Source organism: Prinia subflava, chromosome 21 (assembly GCF_021018805.1).
Source record: "Prinia subflava isolate CZ2003 ecotype Zambia chromosome 21, Cam_Psub_1.2, whole genome shotgun sequence".
In the NCBI taxonomy this organism is placed as follows: domain Eukaryota; kingdom Metazoa; phylum Chordata; class Aves; order Passeriformes; family Cisticolidae; genus Prinia; species Prinia subflava.
The window spans coordinates 3764081-3784492 of NC_086267.1; the positions used below are offsets into that span (position 1 = coordinate 3764081).

Below are 20412 nucleotides of genomic sequence, written 5' to 3' on the forward strand. Positions count from 1 at the left end.
TGAGGGCTGGGCTCGGGGCGGGCTCGGGGCGGGAGAGATGCGTGAGGGCGGGGGCGGGCTCGGGGCGGGGGAGATGAGTGAGGGCCGGGCCCAGGGCGGCCTCGGGCCGGAGGCGATGAGTGAGGGCCGGGCCCGGGGCGGGCGATGGCCGGAGCCGATGGCTGAGGGCCGGGGCGGCCTCGGGCCGGAGGCGATGGGTGAGGGCCGGGCCCGGGGCGGGCGATGGCCGGAGCCGATGGCTGAGGGCCGGGGCGGCCTCGGGCCGGGGGCGATGGGTGAGGGCCGGGCCCGGGGCGGTGTTGGGGCGGGGGCGGTGTGTGAGGGCCGGGCGGGGCGCGGGGCGGGCTCCGGTCGGGGGCCGGGCCGGGGCCGGGCCTGGGGCGGCGCCGGGCCATGGCGGCGGCCCCGCAGGCCGGTGTCGGGGCTGCGGCCGCTGGGGGGCGCTGTGCCGGCCCTGCCCGCCCCGGGCGGTGACGGGAACGGGAACGGGAACGGCAGTAACGGAACGGCGCGAGCGGCCCGGCACGGACACACGGACACACGGACAGACAGACAGATACACGGGCACGGACACACGGACATACAGACAGACATGGACATACACATAGATACATGGGCACGGACACACGGACACACGGACAGGGACACACGGACAGACACGGACACACACACAGATGCACGGACACACGGACAGAGACAGATACACGGGCACGGACACACGGACACACGGACAGGGACACACGGACAGACACGGACACACACACAGATACCACGGGCACGGACACACGGACAGAGACAGATACACGGGCACGGACACACGGACAGACAGGGACACACACACAGATGCCACGGGCACGGACACACGGACGCGAGGACGGAGACACGGACAGAGATTCACGCACACACGGACACACAGACACAGCCACGTGCATTTCGTGGCGTTGTCACGCGTGTCCGCGCGCTCCGTGCAGCGCCCGAGGCGGGCCGGGGCTGTCCTTGTCCTTGTCCTTGTCCCCCGCGCCCGCCCGACCCTGCGCTCGCTGCCGCGGGGCCGGGGCCGGTGCTCCCCGGCGGGGCCGGTGCTCCCCGGCGGGGCCGGTGCTCCCCGGCGGGGCCGGTGCTCCCCGCACCCGCACGGTGCTGTCGGTGATCAGAGCAGGGCCGGTCACGGGCCGGGGTTCGGTGCTCCCGGGGCTGCTCCGCCGGGGAACATCGGCCTCTGCAAGGCACTGGTGGGAGGGAGGCACTGGCTGCCTTTGCACCTCCCGAGTTTTCTTTTTTTCCCCTTTATCTCACCCCAGCCATTTTTCCCCTCATGTTTGGTCTTCCAGTTCTCTCCAGCCATGCCCCTGGGCATAAGGGAGGAGGTGCCTTCTTTCAAGACTGGGTCAACCCGCCACGATGGTAAAGAACCCAGCAATTAACAGCCATGTAAAATGGAAAAATGGGAGAGCAATTTGCAAAGTTAAATGCTGGGTTACTCTAAAAGAGAAACAAAATTAAACTTTCTCTGCAGTCGAGAAGAAACTCTCCCAATGAAAGAAACCTCGTCTTCACTTGAGGAGCTGGGTTTTGGAGGAGCTTACTCATAATGGTACTTACACAGTCTCTGATAGACCGGATTATTAATTTACTAAGCTTGGTTTCAGGTTTTGCCTGCTGGGCTGGCCATGTAGTCTGGTACAAGTTACTGTTCTTGAGGACCAGTTCATGTAAGTTTGATACTTGATTAGTGCAATAGTGTCCGTGTCTCATTTAATTGTATTATTAATTGTGGCCTCTCAGGTTTCTGCATCGGCAGCACTCATGAATTCTGCCATCTGACTCTGCTCTGTGTACACTGCAGGATTAAGCATTTTGCTGCCAGCTCTGTATGGTTTCTTATGTAAAACCCTGGAAGTGATTGTCCACTGAGGAGGAACTGCACACAAAGCTCTGGGACCTGACCTGTCACACCACAACCCGTAAGGAATCAGATGCAATATTCTTACAAGCAGGTCGTGTAGAGCAGAAACTTTTTTTGTGTGTGTGGTTCCTTAAAGTGACTGAAGGACTGCTTTGCTCTCAAAGTAGGACAGAAGAGATGTGTTCAGAAGAAGGCAGACACTTTGTATGGGGAAATTTTCTTTTTTAATTTACAGCAGAAAGAATATAAAGCATTCAGAAAACATTTTCCATATTTTAAGGGCAATTCAAAACATTTTGCATGGTTCCAGCAGCTGAGTTCTTCAACAGATCCATTGATTCAGTGATGCTTTACATGCACAGTTACAAAAATAAAACTTACAAAAGAGAAGACATCTATACTAGTTTTACATGCAAGTCTTGGGGACCCCCCATTGGGCACCAGCTATTGTGTGGAACTGCCATAAGCGTGCAACCAGAGAGGGGGTTCATGTTATATTCTGTATTTCTTTCACACAGTATTACTGCTGTCGAATGTGTTTCACAAAGGAGCGATTCTATGATCAGAAGACAGAAATTCTGGCTCCTGGCACTTGGGAATTTGAATTTTCCTAGAAAGCTGCACTGACTTATCTTAGGTGCAAATGTTAAGTTCCACAACCAAGAAGAGGGTTCGAAGAATCACTTCACTGCGGGGGAGTGCTGCTCCCTCCCCAGTGACACACCAAGGGTTACGGCCCGACACAACAAAGCACTTGGGAGCTGAGCTGGCTTCAAGCATGCCAGGAGTCCTGGAGCTGTGCTGCAGAACTGTCTGCATGTTTGACAGCCAGCACAGGCTTAAACGTTTGGCTGAAGCAGGATCTAGATTAGTAGATACACCACCAGGCCCATGGATCTGGAAGAGTAATTTGAAATAGCTCTGTATATTACTGAATCCTTTCTCTGTAAAGACAAGGAGTTAAAACATTTCCACTGAGGTCACTACTCTTGTTAGGAACAGATCAATTCTATATTGTCACGTATTGGTTAATGGGTGCAATATTTCAGTTTCAAAATGCCAAGAGTTCTTCCAGTACTAATACAGAGCATTTCCAATTCATTCCAAAGGAGATTCTGCAGCGTCTCCTGTTTTGGCGCGAGAGGAAAATTTACTGGTGAAGGTTCCAATTGCAGACAGTAAATTGAGGCTACGAGGCTGCCCACAGGCACAGTGTGAGCGCCAGGCCATTTGTTTTGCTTTTTTCCCGTTTTTTTTAAAATTGAATCAGGTCATAAAGCAGCAGTTCAGAAATGTACAAGAGAATTCTGATAATGAGCTATAGCACATCTACTGTAATTCAATGCTGGCAGTGAAAAGAAGTAATTAAAAACAGGTACAATTATAGAAAAGGCACCAAGAGCACTGACCCCAGTTTTTTTGCCACAATCTTTGTTTTTACTCTTCTTTTAAAGACACCAGTTTCAAAGCTTCCTATGTGTGAATAATTTTTGGCTTCACAACAAGCCTTGCGTTTAAACATTGCAGTTGGTGGCCGGGATCAAGCAAGAACAACTATTCCAAAACTAACAATCTCAAATTTACACAAGTTCATTCAGAAATTTTCAACTGCCACGAGCGAGACAAACAGACAGGAGCAGCTTCTGATCTCAGACACATGTACGTGACCCACAAGTAATGACACGGACTTCAGGAGTTTCTCCCCTTACATTCCTGTGTAATGAAGATCAGAACTGGTTCCCATTGTTGAGAATCTGTGACAGTTTTAAATTAGTAGTTCAATTTTAAAAAAAATCTAATTTCTTTGGCTCCTCACTATGTGGAAATAGCAATATACCATGACACCCCTACAGGATCAGTTTGCATCTTTTTTTTAAGTTTTACTTAATTTTTTAAAATTTTTTGTGCAATTTTTATTACATTTTCTGACTTCCAGCAGGAGATATGAAAATGTGAAACATATTTTCTACTTTTGTACTATTTATTTTTTTTTTTCATTTTATGTTCATTCTAAGTGTTCTTTATTGGAGTGAGTGTATGGTGTTAAGCTAGATACGTTTTTTGTACTCTTATGATTATCTGCTTTGCAAAAGTAACTTAATTTTCTTAAGCAATATTAGCATTCACATTACTTGGCACCATTGGCAAAAAAAAAAAAGAAAAAAAAAAGACGGGGGTAAAAAAAAAAGGAAGGAATACATAAATTAAACTCAACTGAACCAAACTCCTGGTAGCCAAAATCAAATGTAAACATATCCTTTTTTTCTTTTTTTTTTTTTTTTAAAGTAATGTTGCTCTGCCTTTTTTTCCTAAGTCTAAATACAGTAGCTCTTTTTTGCCATTTAGTCATGCTTTAGCAAAAATGTTCTTCTAAAGAACATTTAAAATAAAGTTTCTTATAGTGAAATAAAGTTTTTGTTTCATTTTACAGACCATAGCCACTAATGCTTTGCTTTGTTCATTTCTTTTTCTTGAGTTCATGCACATATCTCTTTAATATATACAGTATGTACAAACAATACATCCACACTCTTCTCGTTCATTCAGACAAAACTATACAAATAATAATTTTATCTTGCCAAGTTATTGACCCTTTGTGAATAAAATATTTAGTAATTAATCAATATATTCCCTTTCAAATATTTTTTTCTCATTTTCCATTTCTACCTTCTATATATACAGAAACTGCCCAGATTTTGATGAAGTAGCCAAAATAAGAAATTTACTGGCCAGAATGCAGCACCACTGATCTTTAGGTGGCATAAAATGTCCAGGCAACATATGTACGTGACTCTGCAAAATGACAAGAGGTTTGACAAGTACATAAGAGAAAAAGCTACATGTTTTACAGATTATTTGAGAACTTAATTAAAACAATAGTACATGAAGGTAAGGCTAGAAAATAAAGTGCTGAATATGAGAGAAAGTACATGACAGTTGATATGTTTGCAGGTTCTAGTAAAAATACAAAAAAAAAAGAAGTGTAAAACTTGCTTAAGCTGCTCTCTCCATTCCTCATGCAATACCCGTGTCTCTCATACACCAAACCCCTCCTGTAAGTTCCCACGGGATGTATTAAAAACCTGCAGATTTAAAAAGTTGCATTAAGTGTGCTGTAGAGGTTGAAATAAAACACAAAGGACAGGAGTGCGAAGGAAATGAGGATGCATGGACCCAATAAAGATGTACTGATCTAAGCCCCTCCACTGAGACTCTCAAAGCTTCAGTTTCTTGGAGATGACTGACAGGTGCAGGAACAGCATTCTTGTGTTGCTTGTGCATTCCCACCTTTTCTGAACAATATTTTTGGTATAATATTTGTACAGTTCCACATGTTGTTTTAATACAGCCCTATATGAAAAGGATAATTAATCGCTTCTTCCTTCCTTCTCGGAGAATGAAGCAACTCACAATTTCCTCCTGGTGTCTTGTTTTCCCACGATCCAACAGAAGATTGAGTTCCAAGATGTCTTGCTGAACAAATAAAAAGTTGTCCATGAAAGTGCAAATGCAATGACCAAAACATTACTGTTAAAATCCTGCAGCTGGTATTTCCAGAACTGCAGTGGGTATTTTTGTTGTTGTTGCATGTCTCTGCTAAAAACAGAAAATGAAAACAGTCTGAAAAGCAATGTCACATTGCTACGGGATGCTGCTGCGTATCTTCAAGTTCCTTGGCCTTTTTCAATTCTTTCACTCTGAAAAAACAAAGAGGAGCTATGTAACACTTCCATTAGGAATCTCTTGAAGACAGAACAATCAAAAGGATTCATCACTGCAACCTCCGGTGCAGAAGAGGCAGCTCCCAGAGAGGGGAACACCTCCCAACACCACCGACAGCTGCAAGGGGCCACTGCAGACCCCAGACACACGTTTGGAGAGACACCCTTGGTTCCAGCTACTGCCCTTCCCCAGTACTGGCAACTCCAGCTGGGCTTTGTTCTGCTGTCTGCCTGATTGCTGGGGGCTTCCTGGACTGCTGCTCCCTGCCTGACCCTGCAGCTCCTTCCTACAGTCAGGGCAAAAGGTTTGTTCAGGGCTGACCCCTGCTCTCCACACAGGGGGGAAAATCAGCCTGTCCAGCCTGGAGAGGAAGCCTGGTGTGGAGAGAACCCCACATCAGTGTTTATGCACAAGCAGAAGAAGCAGTGTGGGTGTGAGAAAGGCACTTTGTTCCACAAGCACTCCTGCTGCTGTGCCTGGGTTTCATCATGCTCTTGGCAGTAAGTTCTGTGTTCTCCCAGCACTGCAGGATGCTGTGAGCCAGGGGAGATGTACAGATGTATCTCCAGGGTGCAAGTCACTCCTCCTAGACATGGCTTGATGCCTCAGTTCTCAACTTTCTCAAATGCATGCCATACATGACCTCCTCTAACTCACCAACACGAGAACTAAACCATCACTAAAAGCTGAAAAAGTTAAACATTAAATTAAAGGACAAAGAGAAGGGAATCATTTCAATCCCATCAAGTGAAACAGAGCTCTGCACTGGAGCTGGGGCAGCAGGAAACCTGCTCAGGCTGAGAACCTGGCTGTGTGTCAGGGCAGGCTCCCTGCAAAGGAGCCAGACCAAATCCAGAGCATCCCTGTGTTGCCCCAAAGGTGCCCAGCTGGGCTTGGGGCTGCCTCTGCTTGCAGAGAGTTCTTCTGCACTGAGATCCCTTTGTCACCTGCCTCCACATGTCTTCCCTCTGCTCCTGCAAGGGGAAGTCCCCTGCAAAAGTGGAGTAGATTGCAGAAAAAAAAAAGGTGATTTAGCTAAGCGTGTATAGGCTCAAGTGCTCACATGACGTTGCAAAAATTTGACAAGTAACAAAGGTATAGCACAAAAAATAGTGTCAGAGATGCAAGTCTGTGTAATGCAACGAGCTACAAGTGAAAGAATTTAACAAAGCCCAAGTAAATAAAAATAAGAAAACATGTCAGGAGAGCTGAGCAGCAGTGGCAGTTTATAGCTACTGTGCACAGACTTACACCCACACATCTTTTGGCTCTTGCACCAGCCTGCTAATATAAGGATACAATGAAGACTATAAATGGATCTCTATAAATACACCTCCATTTCACTGTTTTATTAATTCCTTTTTCTGCATGTACTGTTAGTCAGAACCACAGTGAAAAGGGAGCTGGCTGCTTTTACCTCTCTTTTGGCTGACTCAAAGGTTTTAGCACCCAAATGCATTCTCAGTATTTGTGAAATGTGGCCAACAGGGGTCAAATCAGACTAACCCATATGCAGGTTAGATTTTGGCTGATTATTCTAATTCCACTGTTGGAGAATATCATGTGTGGAAAGCAGAGGGCTCTGCTAGGCCAAATGCACATTGTGTGTTCAGATTCTGGGGAGTCCCTGGCACTCCTGAAATGAGAGCCCAGCAGGCTCTCCCAGGGGCAAGCAGTGCTCTGGTCCCCAGGCTGAGGAAGGGACAAGGCAGCCAACAGCACCAGGGGCTCTCAGCTCCTCCTCAGACAGTGCCAAGCCTGACTGCCTGCTGCTTTACAGAGAAATCTTTACAGGAGCATTTTGGCTCTGCACAAGCTGGGATCTAAAAGAGCCTGTGGACATCAAGAGAGTGGAGGCTTCAGCACTGCACAGAAGGCAACAACAAACTCCACTCAGGCTGACAGCCTGTGTTCACTGGGGTTCTTCATGCTGAATACAGCCAGATCCCCTTTTCATTGCAGGAAACATAGGAGGGCTGACACAGTAAGCCAAAACAGTCATATATGACATGTTTCTTATCTCCAGTGTCTCTAGTTTTATTTTCTTGCAGCAGAAAAGCTGCCTCTCCCTTGATTTTTTAACTAATATTTCTAGTAGTGCACCATTTAGAAGCAGGAGAGCCAGAATCCCTGGTGCTGTGCTAGAAAAGGTGTTGTGCCTCTGTGCAATGGACAATTTTAAGGCTTGGATTAGCTGTGTTTAAGATACCATCAATTAATGCATGATTTGCAGTGCAACTTCCAAGTGTTTTCTGTTGCACTTCAGTACTGTAATGTAAAATTAACCTGTTATTATAGATCTCTCACTGAGAACATGCACATTAAATAAGCTGGTGGCTCTTTCACTGAGACATGCTACTCCTTACTTCAGCACTTCACATGCAAGGGCTACACTAATGAAGCACTTTGACTGGAAGAATGCAAAACATGCTTTGCTGCAAACTGCAACCTACAGCATGCAATATCTGTACTGGTGCAGAACTGTTGCATCTGTTTGCCTGGAACACACATGCCAACAGAAGTTAATTACTGCAGCACTCAGCATTTGCACTAAAACAGGTCCTGCTCAGAAACAGAGTCACAGTATCACAGAATATCAAGGGGTGGAATGGACCTTAAAGATCATCTAGCCCAACTCCCCTGCCATGGGTAGGGACACCTTCCTCTACCCCAGGCTGCTCAATTCCATATCCAACCTGGCTGTGGACACTTCCAGGGATGGGGCAGCCACAGTGTCTCTGGGTAACTAATTCCAGTGTCTCATAATCCTCACAGAAAAAAATTCTTCTTAATATCTAACCTAAAGTTCCTGTCTTTAAATTCGGATCAATTACTCCTCACCTATCACTACAGTTCTGGATGAAGAATCCCTTTTCAGCTTCCCTGTAGCACCCTCCACACACTGGAAGGTGCTGTGAGGTCTCCATAAAACCTTTTCTTATCCAGGCTCAGCAGCCCCAACTTTCTCAGCCTGTCTTTGTAGGGGAGGTGCTCCAGTGCTCTTATCCTTCACGGCCATCCTTTGGACTGGCTCCAGCAGTTCCATGTCCTTATGTTGGGGACACCAGAACTGTGTGCAGGACTGACAAGAGCAGAGGGTAAGAGTCCCCTCCTCCCCTGCTGCCCACACCCCTCTGGATGCAGCCCAGGACACAACTGGTTTCTCAGTGCTGGCTCATGGGGAGCTTTTCATCAACCATGACCCAAGTATTTCTCCATGAAGCTGTTTTCAATCACCTCTCACCCAACCTGTCTGTGTGTGTGGGATTGCCCTGACCCAGGTGCAGGACTTTATTTTATTGAACTTCCTGAGGTTCACACAGTCCCACCTCTCCAGCCTGTCCAGCTCCCTCTGGATCCATCCCTTCCTCCCCTGTGTGACTCACCCCACAGCTCAGTGGTGGCAGCAGACTTGCTGAGGGTGCCCTGATCCCACTGCCCACGGCACTGACACAGATTTGAACACTACCAGCCCCACTCCTGCCCCCACCATCGCTGCCCTCCCTGCGGACCATGAGCCACTGGCCACAGCTCTTTGCATGTGGCCCTGGAGCCAGTTCTTCACCCACCCAGTGCTCCACCCTTCAAACCACATCCCTCCAATCTGGAGACAAGGATGTCATGTGGGACAGTGTCAAACACTCTGCATTTGCAACGCTTTCCTTGGTCAGGTGGGATTTACATCATTTACATGCAGGTGTAATAATTACTGCTGAGAAAACACAAACACAACATAGCACAGAATCTCCCTAAAGGTATAAACTGAAATCCACCACAGGTACATTACTAGAAGATGTTATTTAGTATGTAATGGCTTAAAACCCTGCATTCCACAGCATTTACACACTAAGCCCTCAAGATGATAACCATCCAAATTCACTAGACTACTGTATTTTTTTAATTTACTAATCTCTTTGTTCAATGCGTGTGTCCCACTGCAGATGGGAGTGAAGGCAGGTATTTTTTCCATTTTCCAGTCCTTTATTCCATTGATACCCTGTCTGGTAAATTTGGACACTTGCAGTCTGCAGCTGCAGTCTCTCCTCCTCTCTCCAGAGCTGGGATCCCAGGCCCTGGGATGCCAGGGAAGTCAAGTCCTCCCTTCTCCTTGGCAGCAGGCACAGGGCAGCCCTGCTCACCCCGGGCTCTGCAGCAGGCACAGCCAAGTGAACTGAAATATCTCCAAATGTTACCAAAAATGGAACCAATCCATGGCCAGAGTGTCACTGGAGAAGCTCTGAGGTGTTACTGTGAACACCATGCTGCTCCCTCAAACCATGATAATAAACAGGAGGTGCCAGAACCAGTGCATGCACCAAGGTAATCAATCCATTTCCTTTATCTGAAATGCTTTGTCAAGAGAATCTAAAACTAATTGTCTTCAACCAGTTAATTCTTTCTTGGATAGCCTGCACTGCAACCTTTCCTGTGTCTTAGAAGTACTTTCAGTCTTTTCTTAACTCTTGAGTTCCTCACTCGAGTGGCACTCGAGTTGATTACAACAATATGAAATCAAATAACAGGCACTGGTTATTTCCTCTTCATTAATACTCGGTGTATAAACCCTCAAAATTTTCAACTGCAGTTAAAAAATGCAGGTTGACCAGGGAAGAATTTTGGACAAATTAGGACCCTTGAGAATAGAAATCCTCTCAGTAAGTGCTGCTAGGAGAGATTTTAAGTGAACAAGATAGCACTGTCTTCATGCTATAAGGCAATCTCCTTTGGTTAACATGTTTCCAGTCTTAAGCTAAGGCAGGGAAGAGAACCCAGTGTAGCATTTGTAGTTCCAAGCATTAATAAACTGCTGTAAGGAAAAGAACACTGCTGGGATTTAGAGAATTGAACAGTATAAAGAATGTTCTTAGAGGAGATGTTTCAACCCAGCCTTGCAGTGAGACTATTTTTTTAAACAACAGAGGAAATGAGGGCAATGGAAGTGACAGCAGCAGGCCAGGTGCTGCTGGATGATGTGCAAACCTCTCCGGAGTCTACAGGCACTGTCATGCTGGCTTGGATCACTTCTGGGAGTGCCTCCCTGAGCTGGCTGGGGGCTGGAGTGAGGACAGCTCAAGTGATGCCCAGCTGTGAGTGGAGCAACCCAGAATGGGAAACGGGCCCTGGCTTTTGCAGGTCTCCAAACAAAAAGCACCATCCTCTGCCAGCAGCTCTGAAACCATGCACAGAACTGCAAGGAGTGTGTATCTGATTTTGTACTGATGAAGCCTTGAACAAACACCTCCCCAGATAAGATATTGTCCAGACAGCAAGCGCTTCTAAGGCACAAAGTTGTTCCCTCTGGAAGTGCTGAAGAGCAGATGGAAGGAAAAAGCACGTGCAATAGAGATGAGCACTGCTGAGGTGTCTGAAATCACAGCCGTGATGCTGACATACAGAAAGGGAAGAGAAGATGATGTCAAACGGGAGCTTTGAACCCTGACTCTTGGGAGATACATCCTGGTTCCCAAACTGCTCCAGCCAGCCAGAGTTTCTGCCCCTCACACCGTGTTGCTCACTTGGACAGTGTGCAGGGGGTGCATCAGGATGTGCTGAAGCAATGTAGAAAGCAACAGCCCCAGCCAGTGGCAGCTCCTGTCCCTGTGCCCTCCCCAGTCCTGTAGGGGTGTCAGCAAATGAACCAGCCCTACTCAGAGAAAGCCACAGCAAACGATGGCTCCATGGGCAAAGCGTTACACAAAGCTGCTCCACCAGAGTGACCCCGGGATGCCCAGCCAGGGAAATGCTGAATGAGTCCAAATGCTGGAGATCAGTCCACAGGACAGGCTGTGAGAGCCAGGGAAGGCTGCCTGGCGAGTTACCTGTTGCTCTGAGAGCTGAAATGGCCTGTGGGATATTTAAGACAAGGGAGATCTTGCCTTTTTCCAGATACCTCATTTAGGCAGCAAAACAAAAGAGACAGAAAGGCCCAATAAGAACGACACCCCAGAGCATGCAGTCTGCAATTTAATACACACATCTGAGCTCCAAATACATTCAGCCCCTGCAAGAGGTAAATGAAAAAAGAAATTACTTTGAAAACTTTTGCTGCAGGTACAGTGACGCATATCCCAACATGACATTTTCACACATCATCCTGAACTCAAACAAATGGGACCTTCCTTTGAAATTTTTTTCCCCATTCTCTATTTCACTAAGAGAGGCAAGAAACCAGGTCCCTCAATGCAATGTCTGCTGCATGGCACAGATTAAAACCACCTAAAAAATACAAGATGCACAGGAGTAGGAAAAGGTTGGTTGCTGAAGTGCCAAAAGAGGGAAGTGTATGCAGAGAACAATAAAACACAGCAGAATGTTCTTTATTCAGGTATTAAATGCAGCTGTACTTACCACAGAAATGACTTCAGATGCTACAACTCTTACTCCCCGAAACTGGAGAGCAGCATTTAATCAAACTGTGAGGACGAGGTGGGATAAGGGGGCCTATTTTTGTACATGAAAAGTGAATGAAGAGAGGTTTTACTACTCATGATCAACGTGTAACAAATAACACCTACACAAGTGCACTTGTTCTGGCCAGAGAGGACAGGAGTTTTGCTCTAGGCAGAAGGGGACTCACTGGTCATCCCTTGAGATGGGGAAGAGTCACTCCTTGTGAGCTTCTCCACATCCTCTCCTGCCACGGGCAGGGCAGAGAGGGTCACACTGAAGGCAGCTCTGCCATTTGTTCACCTCCACACCTGGACTGGGAGCAAAGCTCTGTTTTGCAGGAGGCTGCAGAGGATGGTTTGACCAGTATGAAGGCAAATGTGTAGGGAGGCATGGGGAGTAGCTGAAATCCCTCCACTGAAGCAGCTTTCCTTGAGATGAAAACTGTTACTTAAAGGCAACATGGATGGGGTTTCTTCCCCCCCTAAAAGGTATTTTAATTTCTACTGCAGAATGAAACTAAGTCTCATCTCCCAAGAGTCAGCCAGTAAAATCTCCTGCCTCTCCCTCTTTACTGATCCTGGTGTAATGTCACCCAAACAAATCCAGAAAAAAATCACTCAGTTCAGAAAGGCTTCAAAACTGAAACCCAGGAGCAAATGCTGCAATCATGTATCTGCACCTCCAAGAGCAGGTACAGAAAACACCCAATTTGTGTATTCCAAACATGTTTGCAGACATTCCCTGAGCACGAGGGCTGTGTCAGCCTGTGCCCATCAGCAGGCCTGGGAACACTCCTGGTGTTTGTGCACTCAGCAACAGACACACACAGGGAGTTATCAGAATGCAAAGCAGCAAGGAACATTTTGCCATTGCACACTTACTTTGGCAGAACAGCAGCCAGTGCATTTTGAGATCACTCACAGTTCGCTTTTTCCAGAGGGCCACCCCATTTCCACATCAATCACACATCATTGGTCACCCCAGGTAAAACCTGCACGTGCTACCAAACTTCCAGGATCTGCTTCCAGCTAATTTCTCATATACTGTCACATATACAAAGCCTTAAAAGTGCAACAACCTTTGTTGTTTCTCCTCCAACACTGACAACTGGCCTCTGCTGACAGCAGCCCTGCAGAGCCTGTCCTCAGGGCATGTCTAGACCTTTGCCCTCATTTCACTCAATTCCTACTTCATCTGTTATTAGTAAAAACTCAGAACTTGTAAAAAAAATGAACACATACAACAAGAAATGGTAGCATAGAGTCATCATTTGGAAACAAATGTCATTAGCTGCTGCTCCTTTGTTAGCCTAAACAATTAAACAAATAATGGTGTCTCCAGCAGGCTCAGACCCAGTTCATGCTCTCACTATCAGCCTTGAAAATGATCTCTGCAATTCCAAATCAATAAAACTCTGTCATCAACAATGCGGTTTTCTTTTTACAATGTTACATGGAAGCAGGGGTCCCCTCCCCTGCTGAAAACAGGAGCAGTGAGCAGTTTCCAGCAGAGTTTTTTACAAAAGCCCTGCTGCCCTCAGAACCTCTCAGGTGTGACACAGAACAGAGCAGCCTGCTGGCAGCTGAGGAACATGCCTTGAGTCATCCCCTGTCATGGGAATTCTCCCACTGATACCTAAAAATTTTCAACTTTTTCATATATTTGTAGCCTTTTAAGTTTCTAGTACATAGTTTTATAGTTTCTAGTATATAGTTTTATAGTTTCTAGCAATTTCTTACCATTTTTTACACTTTAAAACAATAGGTAACCCTTTTAAATACATTGTCACACTTGAAATTCTATTTAGCCTTATTTTCAAGAGAAGAATTCCTAACAAGGACATCTTGTTTTGCACCATTTGATAGTCAAAACAAGATGTAGGTCAAAGAACCTCCTGGAGACACTCCAAGGGGCAGGCCCACGGGTGGAACTGTTGAATTTACCTGCTAGATACACTAATTAATTAATCTTATAAAAATTGCAGAATTGCTATACAGCATGTGCTCATACCTATGTTTTCTGCACTTGAATGCTTTCACTAAAAAAATGCTCTTTATATGACCACTTTAATATTGTTTGGAAAGCTTTTTTCTTTTGATTCCATCTCTTGCCACCTTGCTGAGAATGAGACTCCCAGCAGACACTCTCTTGGCACTTACTATAACACACTCACAGCATCTTCACTTCATTTTTTTAAATTGTTTTTCTTCCCAACATGTGGATTACTAAAGGAGAGAAACAGCTGTCAACAAGCTGCCCCTATAACACAACCAGATGTGTGACTTACCAAAGAACAAACTACAGAAGATAAACACTGGTGCTTAACCACCTTTGGGAGTAAAAAGCAGTGTGAGGAGCTCTTCAGCTTCCATCTGGCTCAGGCAGAAATAAAGACCCATTTGAGCTTCCTATGATCTACCCTGATTGCTGCTGCAGTCCATGAGAACAGAACTCATTGAGGGTGTGAGTGCAGACCCTGTCAAATTCCAACATCTACTCACAGCCATTTCGGATACTGAAAAAACACCCCCCCAACAACGCCATCTAAGCATGCCCATGATGAATAAACATGTCCTTTTTCACACATTCATGCACTGGTAACATCTACTGCAGAGCTCTGTCCTGTTACAAAAGCAGCAGTGTTAGTCATTGCAGTAGGGTTAGTTTATACGAGATTCTTTCATAGAATTAATGGAGGTGAAAACTTACTGGCATATCTCGGCCGCAGCCCCATGCAAGCAAGCAGAAAGCAAATATATTTAAAATGGAAGAGAGGAACTGGCTAGCAGGCAGCTACACTCACCCTTTTGTACAGCCTATGGTCCACCAGAGGGCTTCAGAGTGCAAAACAATACCAAAGAGCCATTAGACACACAGGGCAACAACCGTACCTTACCCAGAGCTCCACTTCAGGGAGGAGGAGACAGCACTTCTGCTTGCCTGGAGAGAAAGAACCCTTCCCACTCCTGCCTACTGGACTCCTCTTTACCAGGGAAGGGCAGTCCTGTGTGTTTAGGTGCTTTAGGGCAGAAAGTTATAAAGCAAGTAGAAAAAAACCCAACACTGTCATCCCTGTGGCTTTTCTAGCTGCCCTCCTTGGCAGCAACCATCTCTTTTCTAGCTCATTCCAAATGTTACTCCATAGAAAACACTGCAGATCATAATTCCATCTTAGCAATGGTCTAGATATGCCCCAGAAGGGTAAAAGTTTCCTACAATTCAGAGAAAGAACAGGAAATAGGAGGTTACCTTCCCAGTAATTCAGCTCAGCAAATCCAAACCCATTGGGAGCTCCTGGACTTCCTTGCAGCTCTAGATGTGTCAGATCTGGGGATCACTAAGGAGGTGGAATCTTTCCAAAATCATTAACTCTGCAAAGCTCTGGTTCTGCCTCAGGACAGCGAGCCTGGAGGCAGCTCAGCTCACAGGAGGTGTGAGGGGCAAAGCTTTAGGCTGGAAGTTAGTCAGGTTCAAGCTGACAGGTTTGGGCACCATGGGAAGATGGGTGATGCTCTCCTGGGAGGCCAGGACATTTCTGTTTCTCATTCTCACCAAACAACACCTCTGTGAGAGATCATGTTGATACTGTGTTATGCTGATGAAGGTTTTTCACCAGGTTTTTGAGAATATGACAATAGATGGATAAATATGGGGGGGGGTTGTTCAAAGTCAAAAGGAAACAATAGATGTCTGACGGTCAGAATGACTCCTGCTGATGAATGATCCCTTTTTCTTTCCATGACACTCAGCTACAAGAGCTCCAATATCTTCTCTAAGAGTATATTCAACTAAAACTTACGTATTTTCGTATTTTCATCAACATCTATGCATGCACTACTGAGACCTCCAACTGCAGAACCTCTCATTAACTCACCCAAAACATCTGAAATACCTTCTGGTCAGGCAACAAACATTAAGTTCAGGAGATCAGATCCTCAAGGTGATCAAAATCACATTTGAAATATTAAGCCTTTGTGCCAAAAAGTTATTAAGCAAAATAGGACAAGATGACCATTTAAGCTGTTCTGAATGCAAGCAGACAAAAAGTTCTCATAATTGGTTTAAAGTAGACTTTGATCAATTTTAAACAGGAAAAAACCCCCACCAAGCAGACAGTTGCCAGGGGAAACCCTGAATAAATCTCACCTAAAGGCTACAGAATAAGCTCTTGAGAGTAATTTTTTGGCTCAGCAACAGAATCTGCTCATGGACAAAACCCTAGGTTAAACCATTCAGTTTTTCAAAGGTTGAATTTCTGAATTTTAAGCATTTAGTGCCTTCTCACTTAGCTCACTCTCCTTACAAAAGACTGCGAGTGGCTTTTGCAGCCTCTTCCCCCAGCTCTATCAACTGGCAGGAATCTGCTACAAGATCCTTTTTGTTGGAAGTTCCCATGACGTTTCCTTTTCTTGCACTCCCTCAGATTTTCCAAAAATAGTTGTCATTTCTATCCCTTGCACTGAACAAGGCACTGTGGTTTAAGAAGTGGCTTCACAGTGCCATTTTTATACTACAGAGCATTAACTAACATTAGGTATTAGCTGTTATGGGTCAGCCCTGGATGTTCAGGAGCTTGAGTGGCTGAAGTGTTTCTTACTAGAGACTTGGGCTTTCTTAAATTCTTGTTTATAGTGGCAGTGTGCTAATTTTGAGTAATTCAGGAGGAGACTCTAAAGAGATTTCAACAAGCAAAAAGAGTGTGTGGGGTTCTTAGCCCAGGCACCATTCCCATCCTCATCAGCTGCACCCTGTGTGTCACATGGGAGACTGAAGGGATGTAATTAAGAGGCTTACACAGAGGAAATCTGAAACTTAGCATCCTAAGCTTTATTACTGTATCCTTAGGAAGAGGTAAGCAAGAAAAGTCAAGCAGGGAGGAATTATGTTCTTATTGAGACACAAAGAAAATTCAGAAAGCTTGAGGAAGAGCAGGTGAGAAGGAAGCAATTCCACCTGTTACCTCAGTGTACCTGCACCACAAGGCAGCTAAAAAGAGGATTGCAGGGGCTGGTTTGGGAAGGAATGGACAGGGTGCTCTTGCCAGGACTGCTGTGCCAGGGGAAGCACAGGGATCTGCCCCTCAGGACAGGCAGCAAAGAAGCAAACAGGTCAGCCTGAGCCAGCTGAGATGCTGGAGCAAGTGAGGCTGTGTTCAGCTAAGGAGATGATCTGTGTCATTTCCAGTATTATATTTTCCTTTACAGCTCTTTACACAAGCAAAAAACTTTTGGTTTGTCTTCACAATCCTGCGTGGCGATGAAGTTCTAAAAGCTGATTTGCATGGTGTTTGTCACTGGCTGCAGAGAGCAGAGGCACCAGAGCCCTGTGTGGCTCCAGCAGCCAGAGGAGCCCGAGGTGTGTGAGACACTGGAGCAGTGACCCCAGGGACACAGATGCAGCCCAAGTGTACAAGTGCATACTCTGCTGGAAATTGAAAATGCCTTCCTGCTTGCTAGAGCTTTTTTAGCAAGCAGGAGGAAAATAGGGAATGAGACTCAAACCTGTCACATTTCTAAACAGTTCTATAATTCTGGTAAATTTATGTATTTTTCAAGTAGATTCTGAATGCTGGTTTTGTCATTTTGTTAAGTCTGGCTTTCACTTTTAGCATTTACCAATGCCATAATGCTCCTGTTTGAATTTTAACTACATTTTAACTTTGTTTGATTTTTAACTACATTAACGCAGTTTTAAACTCTTATGATTGCTTGGAGAAAACATGCAACCATAACCCTGTGATCATTTCTGCTTCACAAGGAAAAGCAAGGCAGTTTTGAAACAAGGTTAGCATCTTCAGTGGAGGTAAATCACTTTTTCCTTTTGTTGCATCCTAGCCAAGACCCACGGATGAATTCCTGAGCAACCACAACTGGTACGAAGTGCCCAGGGACACGGGACAGGACTGCACTGCTGCAGAAATTCATGCACTGTGCAATGTGATGTGAGCCACAGAGAGCCTAATGACAGTGAATCCCCTCTGAATTTCTGTCTGGAACTCCCCAGGGGCTAAACCCATCCCTCAGGGATGCCCAGAGCAGCGACCATGCTGCTGGAGAGAGGAGACTGACCCTGGTCTGCAGTGCTGCAAAGGAGTAGGGTCTCTCTACAAAGGGAACAGGAGACACTGAGAAAGAGAAAGGCAACAAGGTGAAGTCAAGAACTGTTGGAATCATGGGCAATTTAAGCCCTGCAAGAGTCTGTGCTACTCAGCAGCTGGAGTCTTTCCTGAGCCCTGTTCAGAGGGCCTGGCACACCCTGGGTGTTGGTGGGAGCCCCAGGGACTCAGCCACACCAGAGGCATTCTCTGGGCCTGTGCTGGCTCTGAGAGCCTCTCAGGCTGACCCCAGAGACCCCACGGATGGAAACTTGGCTCCCCCAGGGACTGCCTGGATTTCAAGCAGATCTGAGAGGATACAGAAGTTCTGAGCCTCCAGGACATGCTGAACAACAAACACAACAAAACAAAACTTTGGTCTCCTCCACATGCCCTGCAGAAAGTGAGAAGTCGCTTGTGCTTCTTCATCAATGACTGTGGCTGTTTTAAGAGCACTTGGAATCAGCCTGGGAACTCCAAAGCCTCTTTCTTGTCCACATATGTTACTTCCCACTGAACCTGCAGGTACTTCCACACTGACCTCCTGCAAAGTGCAGCTTTGAAATCCTGCAATAAAGACTGAGTCTGTTTCTAAAATCAGGAGTCTATCACATGTCTCTAAGAGCTCTCCTTGTTAAATGTCACTGGACTGAAGTAAACATGCTTCAAAAATGCCTCAGGTGTGACCAGCTCCTGAGTGGATGAAATGCATGGGTAGTGAGAATGGAGGGGCAGAGTCAGAAACATCAGGATTCACCAGTGTCCAGGCAAAGTCCCAGTTTGCAAGCTGATCACAGAGGGGATCCTTCCAGCTAAAACCACAGGGAGCACCGTGCTGGTCTGGCAGCCTGTGCTGCTCCCCCAGTGCCAGGAGCTGGTTCACTCCGTGTCTGTGGAGTGCTGAGGTGAACTAACCTGTGCTGCTCTGCTGCCACATCCCACCCACCCACACTGAGGAGAACACGCACTGGAGAGAGCCAACCAAATGATTCTGTGACCAAACTAAAGGCACTTCCAGCACACACCAGATGTCATCACTTTTTGTACTTTCCCACATACCATCAATGTTTTGGGCGGCACTCAGAAGCTGCAGTTATGATTTAAAAGCTTTTTTTTTAGACTTCCTCAAGGCCAGCTTTTAAAGTCAAACGACCTGGGCTGTTTTACATTAAAAGCAATGGAGCTGTACACAATTCTCTTTCAGTGCTAAGTTAAAGATTTCATTTTTGACAGTGCTCAGCTCTGTTCTTTGATTAAAAGACCTGTGGTGAGCTGCTTCTATTACATCTACATTGCACTCACTGCAGGCACACTCGAATATTGTCACATTGCTTTAGGAAGGGCAGATATCAAAAGACAGTGTCATACCTGTGGCGGCAGCGTCGTAAAAACCGCATAATCTTGCGAGCAGCTTGATCCTGCTTCTTGGTAAGCAGACTGCTTCTAAACACAAAAAACCCCAACACTGAAGTGCAGGCGAAACTGGGGAGAACGCCACTAAACCAAGAATAATTATCCTCTGAACCACAGTCCTTCTCCCACCAGCCTTTGTCTGTGAAGCACAGCACGGCCTCCAGGGGCATAAAAACATCAAATAAAGACCCCAATAGCACCCAGAGCCCGGGGCTCACCTGAGTTTCTGCTGGACGATGGTGGCTGCCCGGCGGTTTTGCCTCCTCTTGCCACACTCTTTGTAGCTGCGGTAATACTGCTGGATCAGCAGCGCGGCCCGTCGGCTCTGCTGGAATTTTTTCTGCTCATAGTAACTTCGGAATTTGCTCTGAATAAGAATGGCAGCTTGCGTCATCTTTTTATAAAGTGCATACTACAACAGAAACAAAGAGAAGCTGAGGCATCCCAGTAAGACCAGTGAGAAGCAGGTGAAAGATTCTTGAGCCACTAGGACGTGATGAGAAGTAAAAGAGGATCTATTTCCTGACTGAGTAAGAAAATGGTGACAGCAAACTGGAACAACTCTAAGATTAGGGGCAGAACTTAGTCAGCATCAAGAAAACAACTCTCTGTTTTTCTGCCTGTGGAATAGTTTGACTGGATTAATGGAATCATAGAATAGTTTACACTGGGAGGAATATTTAAAGGTCATCTAGTCCAACTCCCCCAACAAGAACAGGGACATCTTCAAGGAGATCAGGTTGCTCAGAGCCCCATCCAGTCTGCTCTTCAGTGTTTCCAGGGACAGGGCATCTGCCACATCTCTGGACAACCTGTGCCAGTAACTCACTACTCCCACTGTAAAAACTTTCTTCTTTGTATCTAATCTGAACAACCCTCTTTTAGT

At 46.0% G+C, this 20412-nt stretch overlaps 1 protein-coding gene and 1 long non-coding RNA gene across 5 annotated transcripts in view; one reads left to right on the forward strand and one right to left on the reverse strand.

The window, feature by feature from the left end:
* Positions 1 to 58: 58 nt before the first annotated feature.
* LOC134560844 (uncharacterized) lies at positions 59 to 2332 on the forward strand. Its single transcript, XR_010082808.1, has 2 exons — positions 59 to 275; positions 1332 to 2332. It is a non-coding gene; the product is annotated as an uncharacterized LOC134560844 (long non-coding RNA).
* Positions 2333 to 3320: 988 nt separating this feature from the next.
* Positions 3321 to 20412, reverse strand: part of CAMTA1 (calmodulin binding transcription activator 1) — a 232811-nt gene continuing 215719 nt past the window's right edge. For 3 of the 4 annotated variants that reach the window (XM_063417232.1, XM_063417230.1, XM_063417231.1), the window contains 3 exons: positions 19745 to 19938; positions 19482 to 19556; positions 3321 to 5604 (listed from right to left, as the gene is read on the reverse strand). In XM_063417232.1, coding sequence (XP_063273302.1) covers positions 5541 to 5604; positions 19482 to 19556; positions 19745 to 19938 — 333 coding nt within the window. In that variant the 3' untranslated portion in view covers positions 3321 to 5540. The remainder of the gene's footprint in view (positions 5605 to 19481; positions 19557 to 19744; positions 19939 to 20412) is intronic. The other variant, XM_063417229.1, reaches the window with a different exon arrangement.